This window comes from Coffea arabica, chromosome 6c, assembly GCF_036785885.1.
Source record: "Coffea arabica cultivar ET-39 chromosome 6c, Coffea Arabica ET-39 HiFi, whole genome shotgun sequence".
In the NCBI taxonomy this organism is placed as follows: Eukaryota; Viridiplantae; Streptophyta; class Magnoliopsida; order Gentianales; family Rubiaceae; genus Coffea; species Coffea arabica.
Genome location: NC_092320.1, coordinates 3,113,429 through 3,129,415, shown reverse-complemented (window position 1 = coordinate 3,129,415; position 15,987 = coordinate 3,113,429). Strand labels below are relative to the sequence as shown.

The window sequence follows — 15,987 nt, the reverse complement described above, 5'->3', positions numbered from 1 at the left end:
TGGCGTTCAAGATCCTCCCCGCGACCGAAGCATTGTAAAAAGAAAGAAAGACCCTCTGATTAAAGAGATGTAACCAAGAAACAACTACCATTAGAGTAGTTGTCATCACAAAAGATTTAAAGTCTTTGTGTGGTGGGATTTTTTTTTTTTTTTTTATCGAATACGATAGATTTATACTATTTTATATTATGAGGAGAATAGACGTGAAGAGATGGATAATTCAGAAAGGATTAAATTACTATTGATTATTGAATCACACGGATACATTACATACTCGTATGAATTTTTTAAACAAATTCACGTATTGTGACAATTAATGAGAGGAAAAGTTTGAACCTTGACCTTCACTGAGAAATCAACGGTTTAAATCTTATCTCTCCATATGGGTTTAAGTGCGTCGCTATTAGTTTTATCAAATGATTCATTAATCTCTAACTTGGTGGTGCGTCACTGTTATGATACCCGGTGTGTGGTTACGCCTGCTATTTTTTGTCGAATGCATCCTAGCGCTTTCACAGGAACAAAAGAGCTCCAATTTGAGAAATATTACTACTTAACAAGTACAGCAACTCCTCCTAGAGGCCACGAAGACAGTCAACCACCAGAAATCCAAGCAAGCAAGGAAGGGGGGCAGCGTATCTACAATAGCACTCTCTGAGTAGATAAATGGAAAGAAAGCATTTCCCCTGAGGTTACTTATTATTGTCCTTGTCGAGTTGTCCTCTTAATTCGACAAGAAGAAATCAGCTAGGACTAGCTACAAGGCTGAATTTGACTATAAAATATTTCTGGCAGCATTACAACTAGTATTATAGTGCAGAATTACTTGTATATCGTACCATAGATAGAGCTAGAAGATGCAGTTGAGATTATGACCCATTGATGATTACCCCTTCGGCCGCCTAAACTCCTTTGGCTGTTTCAAATTGCAGATCCTTCCGTGGCCTCAATCCAATCCCTTTTGTCATGTCGCCTTCTTCCTATTAGCTCCGCCGGCACTATATGTTTTTATATGCAAGAAATTTTGCCCCTTTGTCATTATAATTGTTTTTATATTCACGATACACATAGATCACCTGGTTTGTACTTTAGAACACGGACATCACGTGTTTATAAGCCAAAGAAGACTGATTGTTTTGTGTGAATTTTGGTTGATTTGACCTTGATTTAAATTGGGTTTGGGTTTTTTGTTGGTCTCTGTCAAGAAGCTTAATGGCCATGGATGAGGAGACACCACTGGTGGTTGATCATGTCAACTCATCAACTCAAAAGAACCACACCATCGTCAATTACAAAAGAGATGTTCATATCCTCAGCTGGGCCTTCCTGTTGATCTTTTTGGCTTATGGAGCTGCTCAGAATTTGGAGAGCACCATTAATACTGTCTGTACTAGTTTAACTTCTAATTTTATTTTCAACGAAACCCATTTCATCTTTTTATTTCTCTTTAGCTTTATCATACAGATTTGAAGGGTGAATTTTGATTTAATCTTTTGTTGTTTGCTGAAAAAGGAGGGAGATTTGGGGACCATTTCACTGGGGATATTGTACTTGTCATTTACATTCTTTTCGGTGATTGCTTCTGTGGTCGTTGGGAACCTTGGTTCCAAGAACACTCTGATTCTTGGTACCACTGGCTATTGGTTGTTCATAGCTGCCAATTTGAAGCCTACCTGGTAACTACTGTATTAGCCTAAACCATTTTCCCGTTTCTTTTCTTGCATTGTGTGACTTAATTTTATGCTGTAAGCTTCATAAAATTACAATTAGTTATGATCATGAATAAAATCCGTCCCCATCCATGATCCACCCCACTTTGATTAAAAATAAAAATAATAATAATAAAGGAAAGGACATCGCATTACCTTGATTGACTATTGTTTTGTAGGTATACTATGGTGCCAGCTTCATTGTACCTTGGATTTACTGCTTCAATAATATGGGTTGCACAGGTGCAATTTCAGATTTATTATGACTCCGAATGTTGATCCGTTGCTCTTCATGAAAAAATACGTACCTTGTTCATTTTTTGCTTTACTAGGGAACATACCTTACATCAACTGCACGCGGTCACGCATTGGATAATGACTTGCCTGAAGGAACTGTTATTGGTAAATTCAATGGAGAATTTTGGGGGATGTTTGCTAGCCATCAGGTAACGTTGTTGGAGTTCCTAAACTCAAATCTCTATCAGTTTTTTGAGTTTTGAGTTTGTGTAACATAAAGTCACTTTGCATGTGAAACTTACAGTTTGTTGGGAATCTCATCACTCTTGCTTTGTTGAGAGGCGGAAAGGTACGCGAATAAGTTGTTTTGTAGGCTGTTACTGTTACAAGTCCTTTTTCATTTCATTAGCTTATTGCTATACCATTTCTTCATTAATCTTAAGATTGTTTCCAATTGAAGCTTTGGTCAGAGAGCATTTGCATGGAATTTATTCTCCTTAGAAAATGTGTTATGATTGTTACTAGGTGGAGTCTTATAAATTATAATATGCTGTTTCCTTGATTTCAAATGGATGTTACGTGCTTACTGGCAGGAGATGATGTGCCAAACCGTCAGTTGTTTGTCAAATGACTGGTTTGGGTTTTTCATGTTTTCAGTGCATTCAGAATAAGTGTTCATGATCTGTTATTTTTTACCGCAGGGAGGGAGTACCACTAGCACAACTTCACTGTTCATTGTATTTCTGTGTATCATGACCATAGGTACCATCCTTATGTGCTTCTTAAGTAACAGAAGTGCCACAGAGAAAGAGGAGGAACAAGACTCTTCGGTTAGTTTCTGTTATTCAGTGGTGTCCTTGTTTAAGGCTGTCCTGGCTCTTTTACTTGACATAAGAATTCTCTTAGTCATCCCTCTCATCGCGTACTCAGGCTTTCAACAATCATTTGTGTGGTAAATGAATAACCCCATTATGCTGCTGTAATCCTTCCATTTCCATTCAGTTTTTCTTGGATGGAACTTATTATTTCTCTTTCTATTACTCCTGTTGAGCTCAGAAATACTTCTATTTCAGGGCTGCATTTACAAAGCATGTGGTTCAACCTACATTGGGTGAGCGTGGTGTTGGTGGTGTGATGGCAGTCTATGGAGTCTTTGATGCAGTTGTGAGTATGCAGATGCTGATATAACAAGGCTCAAATTTGATGTTATGATCTGTGGATGTTATTTTCTACTCGTCATGCTTTAGTTGAGCACCAAACTAATTCTCTGCCATAAAAATCAGTCATTTGGAGGAGTTTCTACGACTACCTTACTGCTTAGCATGCTTTGTGGCTTCAATGAGATATACAATTCCAATGCCTTTCTTATTTCTAATTATGCTAGACATGTGCCTAAAAGTTACGTTTACTGTAGCATATAATAATTTTGATGTTTTTAGCTTAATACATGCTATAGTTTCTTAATGCTCTCTAATAAGAGTGGTTGAAATCTTTTTCAGTGTTCGCTTGCTGCTGGTCAACTTACATCTGGTCTTTCGACAATTACCATAATAGTTCTTAGTGGGGCTTTCATTCAGACTATTGCATTCCTGTTGCTTTTTGTGCACTATAGGTCTGCTCCTGCTATTGCACCTTGTTCTTTTGCGGAAGCTGACGTTCTGTGCTCATGTAATTGATTCTCTCGATCTTGTAATTGCTTTTTGGTCTCTGATGTAGCTTGCTTCATGGAGTAGTTGGCTTTTTATATCCTTTCCTGATAGCTGCCTTGTTGGGTGTTGGTGATGGAGTTCTTAATACACAGCTCAGTGCATTTCTTGGGATTATTTTCAAGCATAATCTGGTAATGATTTTCTTCATCTGATGCTAAGCTGGCAATTTTCATGGTCTTATCATATGATGAAGACAATTCTTTTTAGATATTTACGAATTAGCGCATACCTAGTCTGTGATAAGATGGTGACTTTCCATGTGCCACTGAGTACGAGCTTGTAAAACTTATTCACTTGATCAGAGTGTTTTGCAACCCAAATTTTTCTGGATTTTTCCAAGAATTAGAGCTGACTCTTCCATTGTCGTTCAAATGTGAAGTCTTTAGTATTTTTCTGCTAGGAAGTATTCAATCTGTAGTAGAACAACTTGGTTACACTTCTGGGATTCAACACCGGGAAGCATACATACTGAGAGCAGTAAGGATAAAAGCCAGATGGAGTGCAGTTTACATGGGTTAGCAATAAACTTAAAGTAGACTAGTGCTAAAGGCACACGCGATGTGTGTGCAACTTAAAATGCATGAACGTTTTCTGCAAATTATTGATTGTAATTTTGGTAGTTGCAATGTTTGGAAGCAATTATGTTGTTAACATTTGTTTAGATGGTTAAGGTTAACAAATGGTTATGGGTGATTATCTTGACAACATTTGTTTAGGTAGTTAAGTTTTGAGTAATTTTTATAAGGGTGAAAGTGGAAGTTATATAAAGTGATAACAATTGTTTACCCCAAACCTCCGTCTCTCCCTTAACATATAGTATAGATATAGATATACTTGTTACAATAGTAACCCGTTGGCCTTCCATAGGGAACCCCTCACTCCCCACCCCCACCCCCACCCCCCTTTTCTCCCAAAAAAAAAAAAAGGATAGCAAAAGAGTCATGATTGAGTTCTCTCCTTGGCGTAGCTACTTTTGATTGAGTTACAAAAGGTTATCAAATTGGCTTTGGCCCAATCAAGTCTTAGTTCTGTCGTTTCATTTTTCTTAATCTAAAATGATTTGGATTGTTCTGGAATATTCTCGATCATTTTTGTCTTTTTGAACTTTGAATGCTGGATTAGTCAGAAACGGTCTTCATGTCTTGGTTCATGAATCTTTTCTTCTAAGATGTCAGAGCATTCTCATTGGCTTGATAGTTGCCAGCACTCTGCTGAATATCTTATGGTGCAGCAAATATCTAATGTCTTGCTCTTGTGCAGGAAGGGGCATTTGCACAGCTTAAGTTCTGGCAGAGTCTATCAATTGCAATTCTGTTTTTCATGAGCCCCCACATTACACTCCACGTAATTGTAGTAATCATACTTGTCATACTCTGCTTCTCGGTGGCTGCATTTCTCTTCCTTATACTCAAGGTAGAAAGAGCTTTTTCCTTCTGCACTGCTGCTTAATTTTTTAAGAAGATGGTTGCGGGCTTGTTGCTGAGGATATCATGTATCAGCCCCTTTTGAAGTTCATCTTCCATCTCTTGGAAAAGTTGCAGAGAGTTGTAGTAGGATACGCTTGCTTCTCGGAGTACTTCAGGATGTGGTTCTACTGTCTACCAAATCGGGTTGATTTCAATCAAGTGAAAAACAGGCGTTGGGGGGGCGATACTGGTTAGGAGGATTCCCAAGTCATGACTGGTTTTACTTTTATTTTTTTACCATTTTGGTGATCAAATTTCGGCTCCCCACATAATTATGAAAGAAGACGTGGATAATATCCGCAAGATAAAATTGGGGTTCTTCTTCTATGTTTGTATCTGAAAACTGAATTTGAAAGGCGAGACCTGGAAAAACCTCAGAGCGAGGGAGCAGGGGTTGTGTGAGTGGTTGTTTGCTGTAATCTCTCTCTCTCTCTCTCTCTCGGTCTCGCTCTTTTCTTTTACCTTCGACTATCCATTTTGGTAGTGAAAAGAAATGTATTGTGGTTCATTTTATGACATGGAATTTCATTTGTTAGAATTCTGGAAAAACAGTCAGTTTCCATCTTTGCAGACAATCTGTTGAGGAAAGCTCAGTGGTGGTAAAAAATTATGAAGCGTTTTTAACAAGAGTGATTAAAAAGGAGCAAACTGGGCAAATTAGAAAGGTTGTTATTGCGGACAGCTCAGTGGTAAACGTAAAACAGAGAGGAAAGGAAACAGGAACGCAAAGAGAAAAAGATGTGCAAAAAAAGAAGGAAAAGATGTCGTAGACATATGCCTGATTATTATCATCTTGGTAATCAAGTGAGCAGGATTTGAAAACAGATCAACATTTTTTCTATCACCTTCTTGGACCTGTGCAAATTGCAAATCTGCTCCAGCCCTATGGTTAATAGTTAATAGGCAGTGGTGCCGCGTCGCGTTCACCAGAATAACCAATTCTCGGTTATGTTGTAGCTCTCCTAACACAAACCAACAAACCAACAAAAGTCTGTCTGATTAGAGAACTAAAGCGGAGTTGGTTATTTTCTCTTCTTTCGCTGTAAGACGTTTTGAACGACAAACCGAACTACTCGAAAGTAGTTGAGATTAGGTCCAATCCATTAGCCCAATACTTTCAGGGGTCGGGCATCCATCTATCTATCTGTTCACAATGTGTATGTATTGAAATAAGGAAACTGAGCAGCAGATAAATCCTCCCAAGAAGTTCATCCCCAGTGTTCTCTTAGTGCAGGGCAGGATGAGTTTTACTTTCACATTGTGGAAGGCAATGCTGCAGAGGCTTTCTCCGCGGTGGCCTCTACTGCTCTATGCCGCAACGTGGACCACAATCCTGACCATAATAGTGGCGGTGGCGTCCTTCTCCCCTGAGTTGGCTTTTGTTTCTGCGGTAAATCCCACTTCTTCCTTCTCTCAGGCCTGTCGACTTCAACGACAACAAGATCAAAGGCAAGGAGGGCCTATGACGGTTAGAGTTCCGGTCGACGCTCCCGGGGAACTTTTCTGCCTGCCGGCTCATTTTTTCAAAAGGTCTAAAATGGACTTGCTGGTCCCCCCGGTTTTCGCAGCGGTAGTTGTAGCTACCTCCGCTTACGTAGTTAAGGCTTTGGCTTTATGGGAGATGGAAGATCCCCGAGACTAGTCCACGTACTTAGCTTCGGTATGGACCATGTACGGTCTCTGCACTCTGCTTCCTTCGGATCCCAGGTTATTATTTACAGAGGATTAGTCGTAACGCATGCAGGTCCCTTTTCTTTTCATCAGTATTTTCATTCAGCAGCGAAAAGCAAAGAACAGATAGCTACGTGCCAATCAGTGCAATGTAAGAATTTTTTCCTAATAGATCATCATTTTTTTTTGTTCAGAGGGGGAGAGATTCGATGTCGTCTGCAGGACTTGCAAACAAATGAAATTCTTTGTACCATAGACTAGTGCGGTATGGTTTCATCGACCACTTCAACGACCAAGTAAAACTTTCTACCTGTACTTAATTTCTCATCTTACCCTCAAACAGGCAGCCAGATTAGCAAGCTATATAGTGTACAAATGAGTGATATAGGACCAAACTAGGAAATACAGTAGTAGTACTAGTATATTTCATCAGTTTTGAGCTGCTGCATTCACCAACGTGTCGCTGAAGTCCCACAATCTCTTGGCTAAAGCTTTATCTCTTGCCAACTTGCTCGGTGGAAACCCATTGCAATCAAGAAAGTATTTTCCAGTCACACCTTGCAAACTCGGGTGGAGTGCAACATAGCATGTTGTGGCTGCCCCCTGCAAAGCGAAAACCCAAGCTGAAATTTTTATGCTTTACAAAACTTCTACCAGTAAATGAATGGACCACCAGATTGGTAGAGAGAATGGGATCTAGCCTCGCAAAGAGCTGCTCCAGGTAGGCACTGGTTTCGTGCCCTTCCAGATGGGTACTTTATACACAGTAGAGATGAAATTCCACCTTATCTAAACATGTATAATTCAGCAAACCTGACTAACTGCGTTAAATTTTAGGGTGTGAAACGCGCACCGATAAATTCAACTAAAGACCACTTTGTTATGTACAACAAGAAGCAATGGATCTGAATCTCAGGTGTTTCTTAATAACCCCATGTGCGTCCTTGAGAATCTTTGTGATTACTTTTGAAGGAAACTTCAGAAATGAGACAAATGGAAAGCACAGAAACACCTGACTCTCTGTGCCTTAATCTAATTAATTTGGAACGGGGGAAATCAAAACATTTGGTCAACCTCTCTATGCATTGATGTTTGCTTGATTTACCTGAGGCACATTCTTCCACAAGATAAAAGTGAACGCCTGCAAAACTCCTGCCAATGAACCTGAATTAATATCTGGAAAACAAAATAAGGCCGAAATGAAAATCCTCCTTGTGACATCAATACTTACTCATTAGCAGTGCAGAATGTCTCATGAGGTTAGTCATTATCAATCCTGGATGCACTGAATTGACCGTTATGTTCGCTCCCTCTTCCTGCCCATAGCAGAAGTTTGAAACATATTTGAGATGGAGAATCAGAAGCAGAAGGGCCACATGCTTTAAATCCCATTTTAGCTGAAGCACCAATGAATACACTTTGTTTGTTTTAATGAACATTACTTTTTGCTCGCTCATCTCAAGAGTCTACTTGACTTCTACTAACCAGGAGGACGATATCAATATAGGACGTTACATCAGAGATGGGCAAATTACTTTTATTTTTTTATTTTTTCATGTTTTCTTAATTGATAATCGCAGTTTCCAAATGAAAGCATGGCATTCTATACTCTTGACTTGTTTACCCAACAGAATGAAGAAACAAGCAGAACATGATTGTCACCACATCTTTTTGCCTTCTACAGAACAATAAAAGTAACAGATACACACTTAGTGTAATGGCGGTTTTCCGAAATATAGACATAGAAGCATCAAGATCACCTGCAGACGTCGAGAGAGTTCATTGGCATGTAAAATGTTTGCTAGCTTGGATTGCCCGTAGGCCTTTTTGTCTGAGTAACTGGTATGAGGAGCATTACAGAGAATAGGAAGAACAGGTAAAATTAGGATGGTGATCATTCTTTGCAAGAATAATGGGAAACAACTCGCACTCAACAGAATGCTGACGGGAGAAAACTGGCAAAGCACAAAACCTGTCTTTGTCGTTGATGCGATCAAATCGAATTCCTCCACCGTAAGTATGGACATGAGCCACGGATGACAAATTCACAATCCTACCCTCGATGCCTGTAGAGTTTGCGGTGTGCTTCATTTTGTCAAGGAGAAGGTTCGTCAAGTAGAAATGACCTGAGAACAACCATTTACCCGACAAAAAAGACATGAGAGCAACAGTGACTAAATTTAGAAGCTGCTCGTTAGTTGATAAAAACACATACCAAGGTGATTAGTTGCAAATTGCATCTCTATTCCATCTTGAGAAAGCTGGTAGGGACAGAACATGACACCAGCATTGTTTCTGAAGATTCAATCATCTCATCTTTAGATTAGACTGAATAACTTCGACACTCTTCAAGTTTGACATCATTCAACAGGAATTTGCATAGGAGAATACAGAAGATATATTAGGAGGGGAGAAAAGGAGATCACATTAGGATGTTGAGAGGAAGGCCAAGGGCATAGAAGTCATCAGCAAAGGCCTTGATCGATTTGATCGAGCAAAGGTCGAGTTTTAGGACATCGACGCGAGCAGTTCCATTTTCCTTCAGAATATTTTGCCTTGCCTCATTTGCAGCCTCAACATTTCTTGCAGCAATAACCACATGGGCTTTCCTCAGGGCCAACACTCTTGCTGTTTCAAAGCCTATCCCACTTGCACCGCCTGCACGATCTTGTCAACTGCATATCAATATACTGAGCCCAAAACACACACACAAAAAAAAAAAAAGAAGCTACAAGTTGCCAGGCGACATGATAAGAAAAGGGCATAAACTAGCATGATGCATGGCAGCTAAAATTTATTTAATTTTTTTTCTTCTCTGGGGAAAGAAAGGCAGCCCCCAATCCAACTTCCTTGAACGACGGGTGGGGATTAAAAAAATAATAAACAATTGAACCATCCAACCATGTCCTCTGTCCTTCTAGTCGTTGACTTTTTTTTCTTTTCCCTTTTTTTTTTTTTTTTTTGATAGATCAACCATATGTCTTTTGCGAACACAAGAAGTGGTATCACAAACGCTTGTCAGTCCTAATATGCAGTAAAATGGTACGCATAATCGCAATGATGAAGAGTGCCACCACAAAAAAAAAAATTCTTTTTTTTAATGTATCAACTGGATATGAACGCGGCTCATCACCTGTAACGATAGCAGTGAGGTTGGAGGCATCAATCCCTTGCGTAACTTGTTCAGCAGTGGAAGCCGATCCGAAGCCACTCGGCCCTGGTATTCCCGTTATTAATCTAAACATCTTCCCACCCTAACAATCTGTAACCAAGGAAAATGCTTTTCAAGCTAGCACCAGGTAGCGCCTGATTTCTTTTACACTGCATATAGCAAAGGCCTGGTTATATAGGATAGCAACCCTGGGAGTTATGGTGGGGTTGGAAGGTGGGGAGTTATGACTTGTGACTTTTATTTTTCTTTTGGTTGGGCCGCGGGGAGCGGGGGGGGGGGGTTGCGGGGGTCCTGTGAGTTGTGAAGCTCTGTGTGTGTCCGTACGAGACATATATATATATATATATATATATATATCTATATGTATATATATTTACAGAGAGAGAGAGAGAGAGAGAGAGGAAAATCCGTGGCTGAATGCATGAGTAGAAAGGGAAGGAAGCAAACAGAGCGAAAGAGAGATAAATATATGTATATATATGTATATGCGTACACGGCTAAGTAAAAATTCGGTGGTGATATAGGTGATAAATTTGGTTGTATTTACGCTTGTGGAATACACAGTCCTGGACGCTGGACTGGGCATGCACGCATTTAATGCCCAGTTAGGCGTTGGTGACCATCTCTAAATACTTCCACCCACTTTTCAACTGTACCTTACACTGTACAATCTTCAATCTTCAAGTAAAAATTGGACTTTGCATCAAGAAAAGGTAAATTGAACACACGAAAATATGAACCACTCCACTTTTTATCATGTTTGTCTCACACCTAGTTTGGTTGGTTCGCAGGTGTACCGCTTGCATTTTTTCTGAAAAACTGTGTACCGTTTTACTTGAACTAGATTCGACTAGATTGATTAAAATTTCATGGCGTACTATAGGGTATGTATATGGTGCAATTCACGGTCCAGATGTATTTAATTTATAACAATGTGATTGTGGTATGCAACTCTTTTTTTTTAATTATTATTATTATTGTTCAATTTGTCATGTTTTCGTATATTAGTATTACTTTCGTGAGTTATATATAGTGTAATTGAATTTGATAATTGCAAAAAATGGGGTCGGGATACAAAGGGCCTTTCCAGTCTCCAAAATAAAAAATGAGAGGTGTGGACAAAACTTTCCGCTGGCTCAGCATTATATATTTTGAGTAAATATTACATATATTGACAGTGCATATATTGTCATCGTTGGATCCATGACATACATGTAAAAATTAAATTTTAAATTTAAATTTTATATAATTATCATTCATCTAATATTAATAATGTATATACTGTCAAAATATAGGAGAGATTAATCCTATATTTTTATACTACGGACTCACGGCAGCATTAGCTCACCAGGGACCGTTGGCTAGAAGCAGTTATGTCTCTGCCGATAGCTTTAATTGCGTATTCATTATATTTGCCAGATTTAAAAACGGAGCACATAACTATTTCATTCATTCTGTCCGTCATTCCTTCTAGCTATGCTCTTCTGGGCTTAAAACAACGGTAACGGCAACAGCAACAGTTGGTGTTTTATCATCCCAAGCGATGGACTTGATTTACTGCTACTGCAGTAATGTACTGCTGCCTACTGTTTAGTTTTGTATCCATTAATTGGCAGCAATCTACCCTAGAAACGGAAGAATGCATGTATGTATCGGGCCTGTCTTAAACATAATCTATATATATATATATATATATATATATATATATATATATGACTTGATAATAATTTTCCACACACGGCCTCTTTTGAATTGTAATTTTTTGCAGAAAAAGTTTGCATTCCAAAAGTACATTTTTCTCGATCACCTTTTATCTCATAAACATCAAAATCGTTACAATACTTTTTTTTTTTAATAAAAACTCCTAAAAAAAGTAATCCAAATGAGCTTTGCCCAGATAATGCATTCACCGTATTGGGATTGATTTAGGGAACTACTATTAAATTAAAGCACATACTATAGTAAAAACTCTATAAATTAAGACCCTTGGAACAATATAAATTTGAAGAGGTATTAATTAATCGATAAATTAATAATTTATTAATTTATCAAGTACACTTACGATTCTATCTAAGGAATATAAATCAATTAATATCTCCTTGATTCGTATCCATAATTTAATTCTAATTAATATTTTCAGTGTATGTTGTAATTGATACCATTTCCCATTATCAAGAGATAAAAAAAGATTTAGAAATACTAATTGATGGATGTCAACATACAATGAATTAGATTAACAATATTATGTATATAAATGACAATATTTTCGAAACTTTTAGATGCAATAAGAAAAATTAGGAATGAGATTCCGGTAGATTTAAACTATAAGAAAAAACAAGCAACAATAGCCTCATATTTTAGGATAATATGATATGTAATTTTAGTAATTCGTTAATTTGTGATATGAATCGGACCAATATGTTATATAAGGTTCTCAAAAAAAGTAGTATCTTATTATTTGACCAAAATTATTAATTTAACTCATTAGCCCAAAATTGGGATCAAAATATTTTATTATTTAATAGAGGTTATTCATTCATCGAGTACATGGTTTAAGCCTTTGGAAAAAAAGAAAAGAAAAACTAAAAGGAACTAATATGACCGCAGAGAAGTTTATTAATTTTTAGGTCCCAAATTGAAGAGCAGGCTCAACATACATGTGGATCTAAAATATTTATCCAAAATGCTTAAATAAAGTCACTATTTTATTATCTTAAATATCACCAATCTCGTGCGTTTATAATTCCCCTTGCCTCCTCAGGCGAAAGTAATACGCTTGCAGTTGCACGTCCTGTGTGTGAACATATAACTGTTTACTTCGTTTGCATCCCTACCTCTAATTATGGCCCGTCAAAGCAGAACATGAGAGATTATAAAGAATGAAGATGACATTTTTGGTGGGCTGGCTCTTGCCAGCTACTCGTGGTCTCGCTCGCCGCCAGCACCGCCACCTCCGCGTCTGCTACAGCTACTGGCATTTAATATTTATTCTAGTACGAGTACCATCTTTTTGGGTCCATACGCCGTAGTTAATCGACAACCCCTTTCTTCACCGCAGAAGGCTTCATTTCTTTCCACCTTTCGCTTTCTTTCTTGCTATCTTTTTATTTTGGTTGAGAAAATGCAGACGGCTGCCGAATGAAGCGACCTTAATTACTATGAAGGGAAAATTGCTAATTTAATCCCTAAACTTTTTTTTTTCATCGATTTCATCCTTATGTATTATTTGTACCTAATTTGATCCTTAAACTTATATTTCGGTTCCAATCAAGGAACTCAGCGGCTGAGCCACCGCACAATTTCCTTCAAGCTCCTAATTGAGCAGCCCAAAAGGGGTATTTTAGGAACTTTAATGTTGGGGTTGTAACAAAAGTTAAAAAGAAGTGACATTAAAAAAAAAAGTATACACAAAATGTTGATTAGTAAAACAGCAGTAAGAGGAGGATGAGGAGCACAGACACTATTGCGGTTGCTTCTTCTCCTCCTCCTCATCGTCCCCTTCAACAATGCTGTTGCCTCTTCCAATTCCTCTGTTAAGCAGCAGATTCTCCAAACACAATCGGACTCCTACTTCAACCCAAAGCTTGCCCTTAAGTCCCTCTCCGTCTTCAAGAAATTTGAGGGCTTCTCCGACTTGGTTGACCTTCGCTACCACATGGGCCCCGTCCCTCTCCTCCCCCGATCAACATCTACCTCATCTAGTATGGCCGGTGGGCCACCTCCCACCAGTTCCTCATCAAGGACTTCCTCATCTCTATCTCCATCTCCGATCGCCGCGCCGCTCCCTCCCCCTCCGTTTCCCAATGGTAGCGCACCGTCTCTCTCTACACCGACCAGACCGGCGCCAATATCTCCAACTCCATCCTCGTCGCCGGGGAGTACTCCGACCACCGCTGCTCCTAGGGCACCCACCTCCCCCGCCTTTCCATGCGGTAGGTCATCGCCGCAGCGGTCCGGTCGAAGCCCTTCCCTGTCAACCACAAGAACAACATCTACCTTATCCTCACCTCCGGGGACGTCACCGGACCAGGACTTCTGTCGGGCCGTTTGCAGTTTCCACTACTTCATTTTCCCATCTGTGGTGGGCTACACGCTGTCGTACTATTGGATGGACAACTCTGGGAAGCAGTGCTCAGAGGTGTGCGCGTACCCGTTCGCCGTGCCCGGGTACATGGGGGAAGGAAGGCCGAGAGCACTGGCCCCTCCGAATACGGATGATAAGTGTGATCGGGCACGAGCTGGCGGAGCTGACATCGAACCTACTGGTGAAAGCGTAGTACGCGGGAGAGGACCCCACGGCGCCAACGGAGATCGGGGACTTGTGCGATGGGCTGTACGGGATGGGGGACGGGGAAGGGTACATCGGGCGGGCGATAAGGGACAAAGAGGAAATGATGTACAATATGAAGGAGATGAGGGGTTGGAAGTTTTTGGTGCAGTGGATCTAGAGTCCTGTTTTGAAGGCTTGTGCCTGTCCGAATGCGTTGGACTAGGATTCCCGGAGAGGCGATTTCCCTCTTCTTCTCTCCTGTCATCTAGAATCCTACTACTACTACTACAACTGCAGTAGTAGTAACACTTTGCTAGTAGCGGAGGAATAGTTGTGGTATACTACGACGGTAATACTCCATTATTCTTTTTAAGTCTGTCTGGTAGTCTACATTCATTCATTCTTGCTACAACCCCACCATTGAAATTCCAAAAATACCCTTTTTGATTGCTCAATTAGAAGTTTGAAGGAAATTGTGCGATGGCTCTGCCGCTAAGTTCCTAGATTGGAACTGAAATATAAATTTAAGGATCAAATTGACTACAAATAATATATAAAGACGAAATCGATAGGAAAAAAAAGTTTAGGGACTAAATTGACTATTTTCCCTTACTATGAATAAGTAGTACTGGTGTATTATTCAAGGACAGGAACTGGCATGTGTTTCCAAGTAACTCATGCATTTACTTGGATACCTATTGAGTTGACTTGCCCACTGCCCTTGCTCCCTCCACTGATTACGACTTCGCAGTTGCATCTTTCTCTGATTAACCCTTTGTTTCGTTTTGCCCCTCGGGATCGGCTCGGCTAGTGGTGGGGTTGTCTCATTAGGTTCTACACCGTGTAGCTAGGGTTCGATGCCTTCTACTATCTTGGGGGACGGATGCACAAGCGTAGAAAGATTAGTTCGAAAGGGATACTCTTTGTATTGACAAAAAAAAAAACCCTTTGTTTCATTTTCAACATAATTTAGTTCTTCTCTATAATGCTATAAAAAAATGTGGGCATCCCACTATAGGAGATTCCAACATAGGCAGAGCTGTTCATATATCCCCGTCTTGCTTTTCTCGTACGGAGCTCCCTCAATCTGGAATTCCATTTTAGTGCTCCATCTTATACGGAAAAATCCCTTCTGGTAACACTGCTCAGATGAGGGGATGACTGATGAGTGTCAATTTTATACATGACGAATGTTTATGAACTCAAAATCTTTACCATGTTTGTTTCAAGTGTAGACCATTATTACATGCTAACAACAATCGGAAACCACCTTTTTTTTTTTTCCTTTCTTAGTAGAGGTAGGCCTTTTTCTAATTAGTTCTTCTCGTTACGTGTTATGGATTTTGTGGAAAGAGTTCGTTTGAGGATTAAGAAATTCATTTGTTTTTCTGGATAATAGAATTCTGATGAAATGTTGTTTTTGGTCCCGGAAGTGGAATATTAAAATTTGAAAGAACGTAATAAAAGCATAAGATTGAATTAAAACAATAACCTAATAATTTGGCAAACGAGCAGATCGCATTAGTCATTATGTTGAAACGCCATTGCTTGCGAGTTCGATAGGCTCCACCCGGCCCAAGACGTCCAACTTCAACTCTGATTTCAAGTATGGGCCAATCCACTCCACTTCAATCTCTAAGCAACGCGACACATTTGAGGAGCTTATACGGGCTCTTTGCGAGCTTTCTGTCCAACTGAACCTAGCCTCACAGAATGATCTCACCACAGTAAGAAAAACCAAGATTGGGTCGGG

At 39.5% G+C, this 15,987-nt stretch overlaps 2 protein-coding genes and 1 pseudogene across 3 annotated transcripts; 2 read left to right on the top strand and 1 right to left on the bottom strand.

Annotated features, from left to right (window-relative positions):
* The first annotated feature begins 461 nt into the window (after positions 1–461).
* LOC113695829 (UNC93-like protein 3) lies at positions 462–5,659 on the top strand. Of its 2 annotated transcripts, none has more exons than XM_027214995.2 (11): positions 462–691; positions 1,209–1,383; positions 1,513–1,676; positions 1,889–1,952; positions 2,042–2,155; positions 2,251–2,295; positions 2,648–2,898; positions 3,020–3,110; positions 3,446–3,558; positions 3,663–3,786; positions 4,916–5,659. In XM_027214995.2, exons 2-11 carry the CDS (start codon positions 1,213–1,215, stop codon positions 5,102–5,104), a joined length of 1,326 nt encoding a protein of 441 aa, XP_027070796.2. In that variant the 5' UTR covers positions 462–691; positions 1,209–1,212; the 3' UTR covers positions 5,105–5,659. The 2 variants fall into 2 exon arrangements, with proteins under 2 accessions (XP_027070796.2, XP_027070795.2); XM_027214994.2 differs by having other exon boundaries at positions 462–1,014.
* Positions 5,660–7,004: 1,345 nt separating this feature from the next.
* Positions 7,005–10,168, bottom strand: LOC113695961 (short-chain dehydrogenase TIC 32 B, chloroplastic). The gene is made up of 8 exons (XM_027215202.2): positions 9,926–10,168; positions 9,219–9,450; positions 9,008–9,087; positions 8,765–8,918; positions 8,553–8,631; positions 8,024–8,108; positions 7,898–7,944; positions 7,005–7,395 (listed from the first exon to the last, which is right to left on the bottom strand). Exons 1-8 carry the CDS (start codon positions 10,035–10,037, stop codon positions 7,222–7,224), a joined length of 963 nt encoding a protein of 320 aa, XP_027071003.2. The 5' UTR covers positions 10,038–10,168; the 3' UTR covers positions 7,005–7,221.
* A 2,675-nt stretch (positions 10,169–12,843) lies between these two features.
* LOC140008167 (protein EXORDIUM-like 5) lies at positions 12,844–14,551 on the top strand (annotated as a pseudogene).
* The last annotated feature ends 1,436 nt before the right edge of the window (positions 14,552–15,987 follow it).

Excerpts from the sequence above, each read along its gene's own strand:
- LOC113695961 (XM_027215202.2), bottom strand. The coding sequence starts at position 10,037 with ATGTTTAGATTAATAACGGGAATACCAGGGCCGAGTGGCTTCGGATCG. Across the intron at positions 9,451-9,925 it reads CCTCACTGCTATCGTTACAG|GCGGTGCAAGTGGGATAGGC; the intron begins GTGATGAGCCGC and ends AAGATCGTGCAG. Across the intron at positions 7,396-7,897 it reads TGTGGAAGAATGTGCCTCAG|GGGGCAGCCACAACATGCTA; the intron begins GTAAATCAAGCA and ends TTCGCTTTGCAG.
- LOC113695829 (XM_027214995.2), top strand. The coding sequence starts at position 1,213 with ATGGCCATGGATGAGGAGACACCACTGGTGGTTGATCATGTCAACTCA. Across the intron at positions 1,953-2,041 it reads CAATAATATGGGTTGCACAG|GGAACATACCTTACATCAAC; the intron begins GTGCAATTTCAG and ends TTGCTTTACTAG. Across the intron at positions 2,296-2,647 it reads CTTTGTTGAGAGGCGGAAAG|GGAGGGAGTACCACTAGCAC; the intron begins GTACGCGAATAA and ends TTTTTACCGCAG.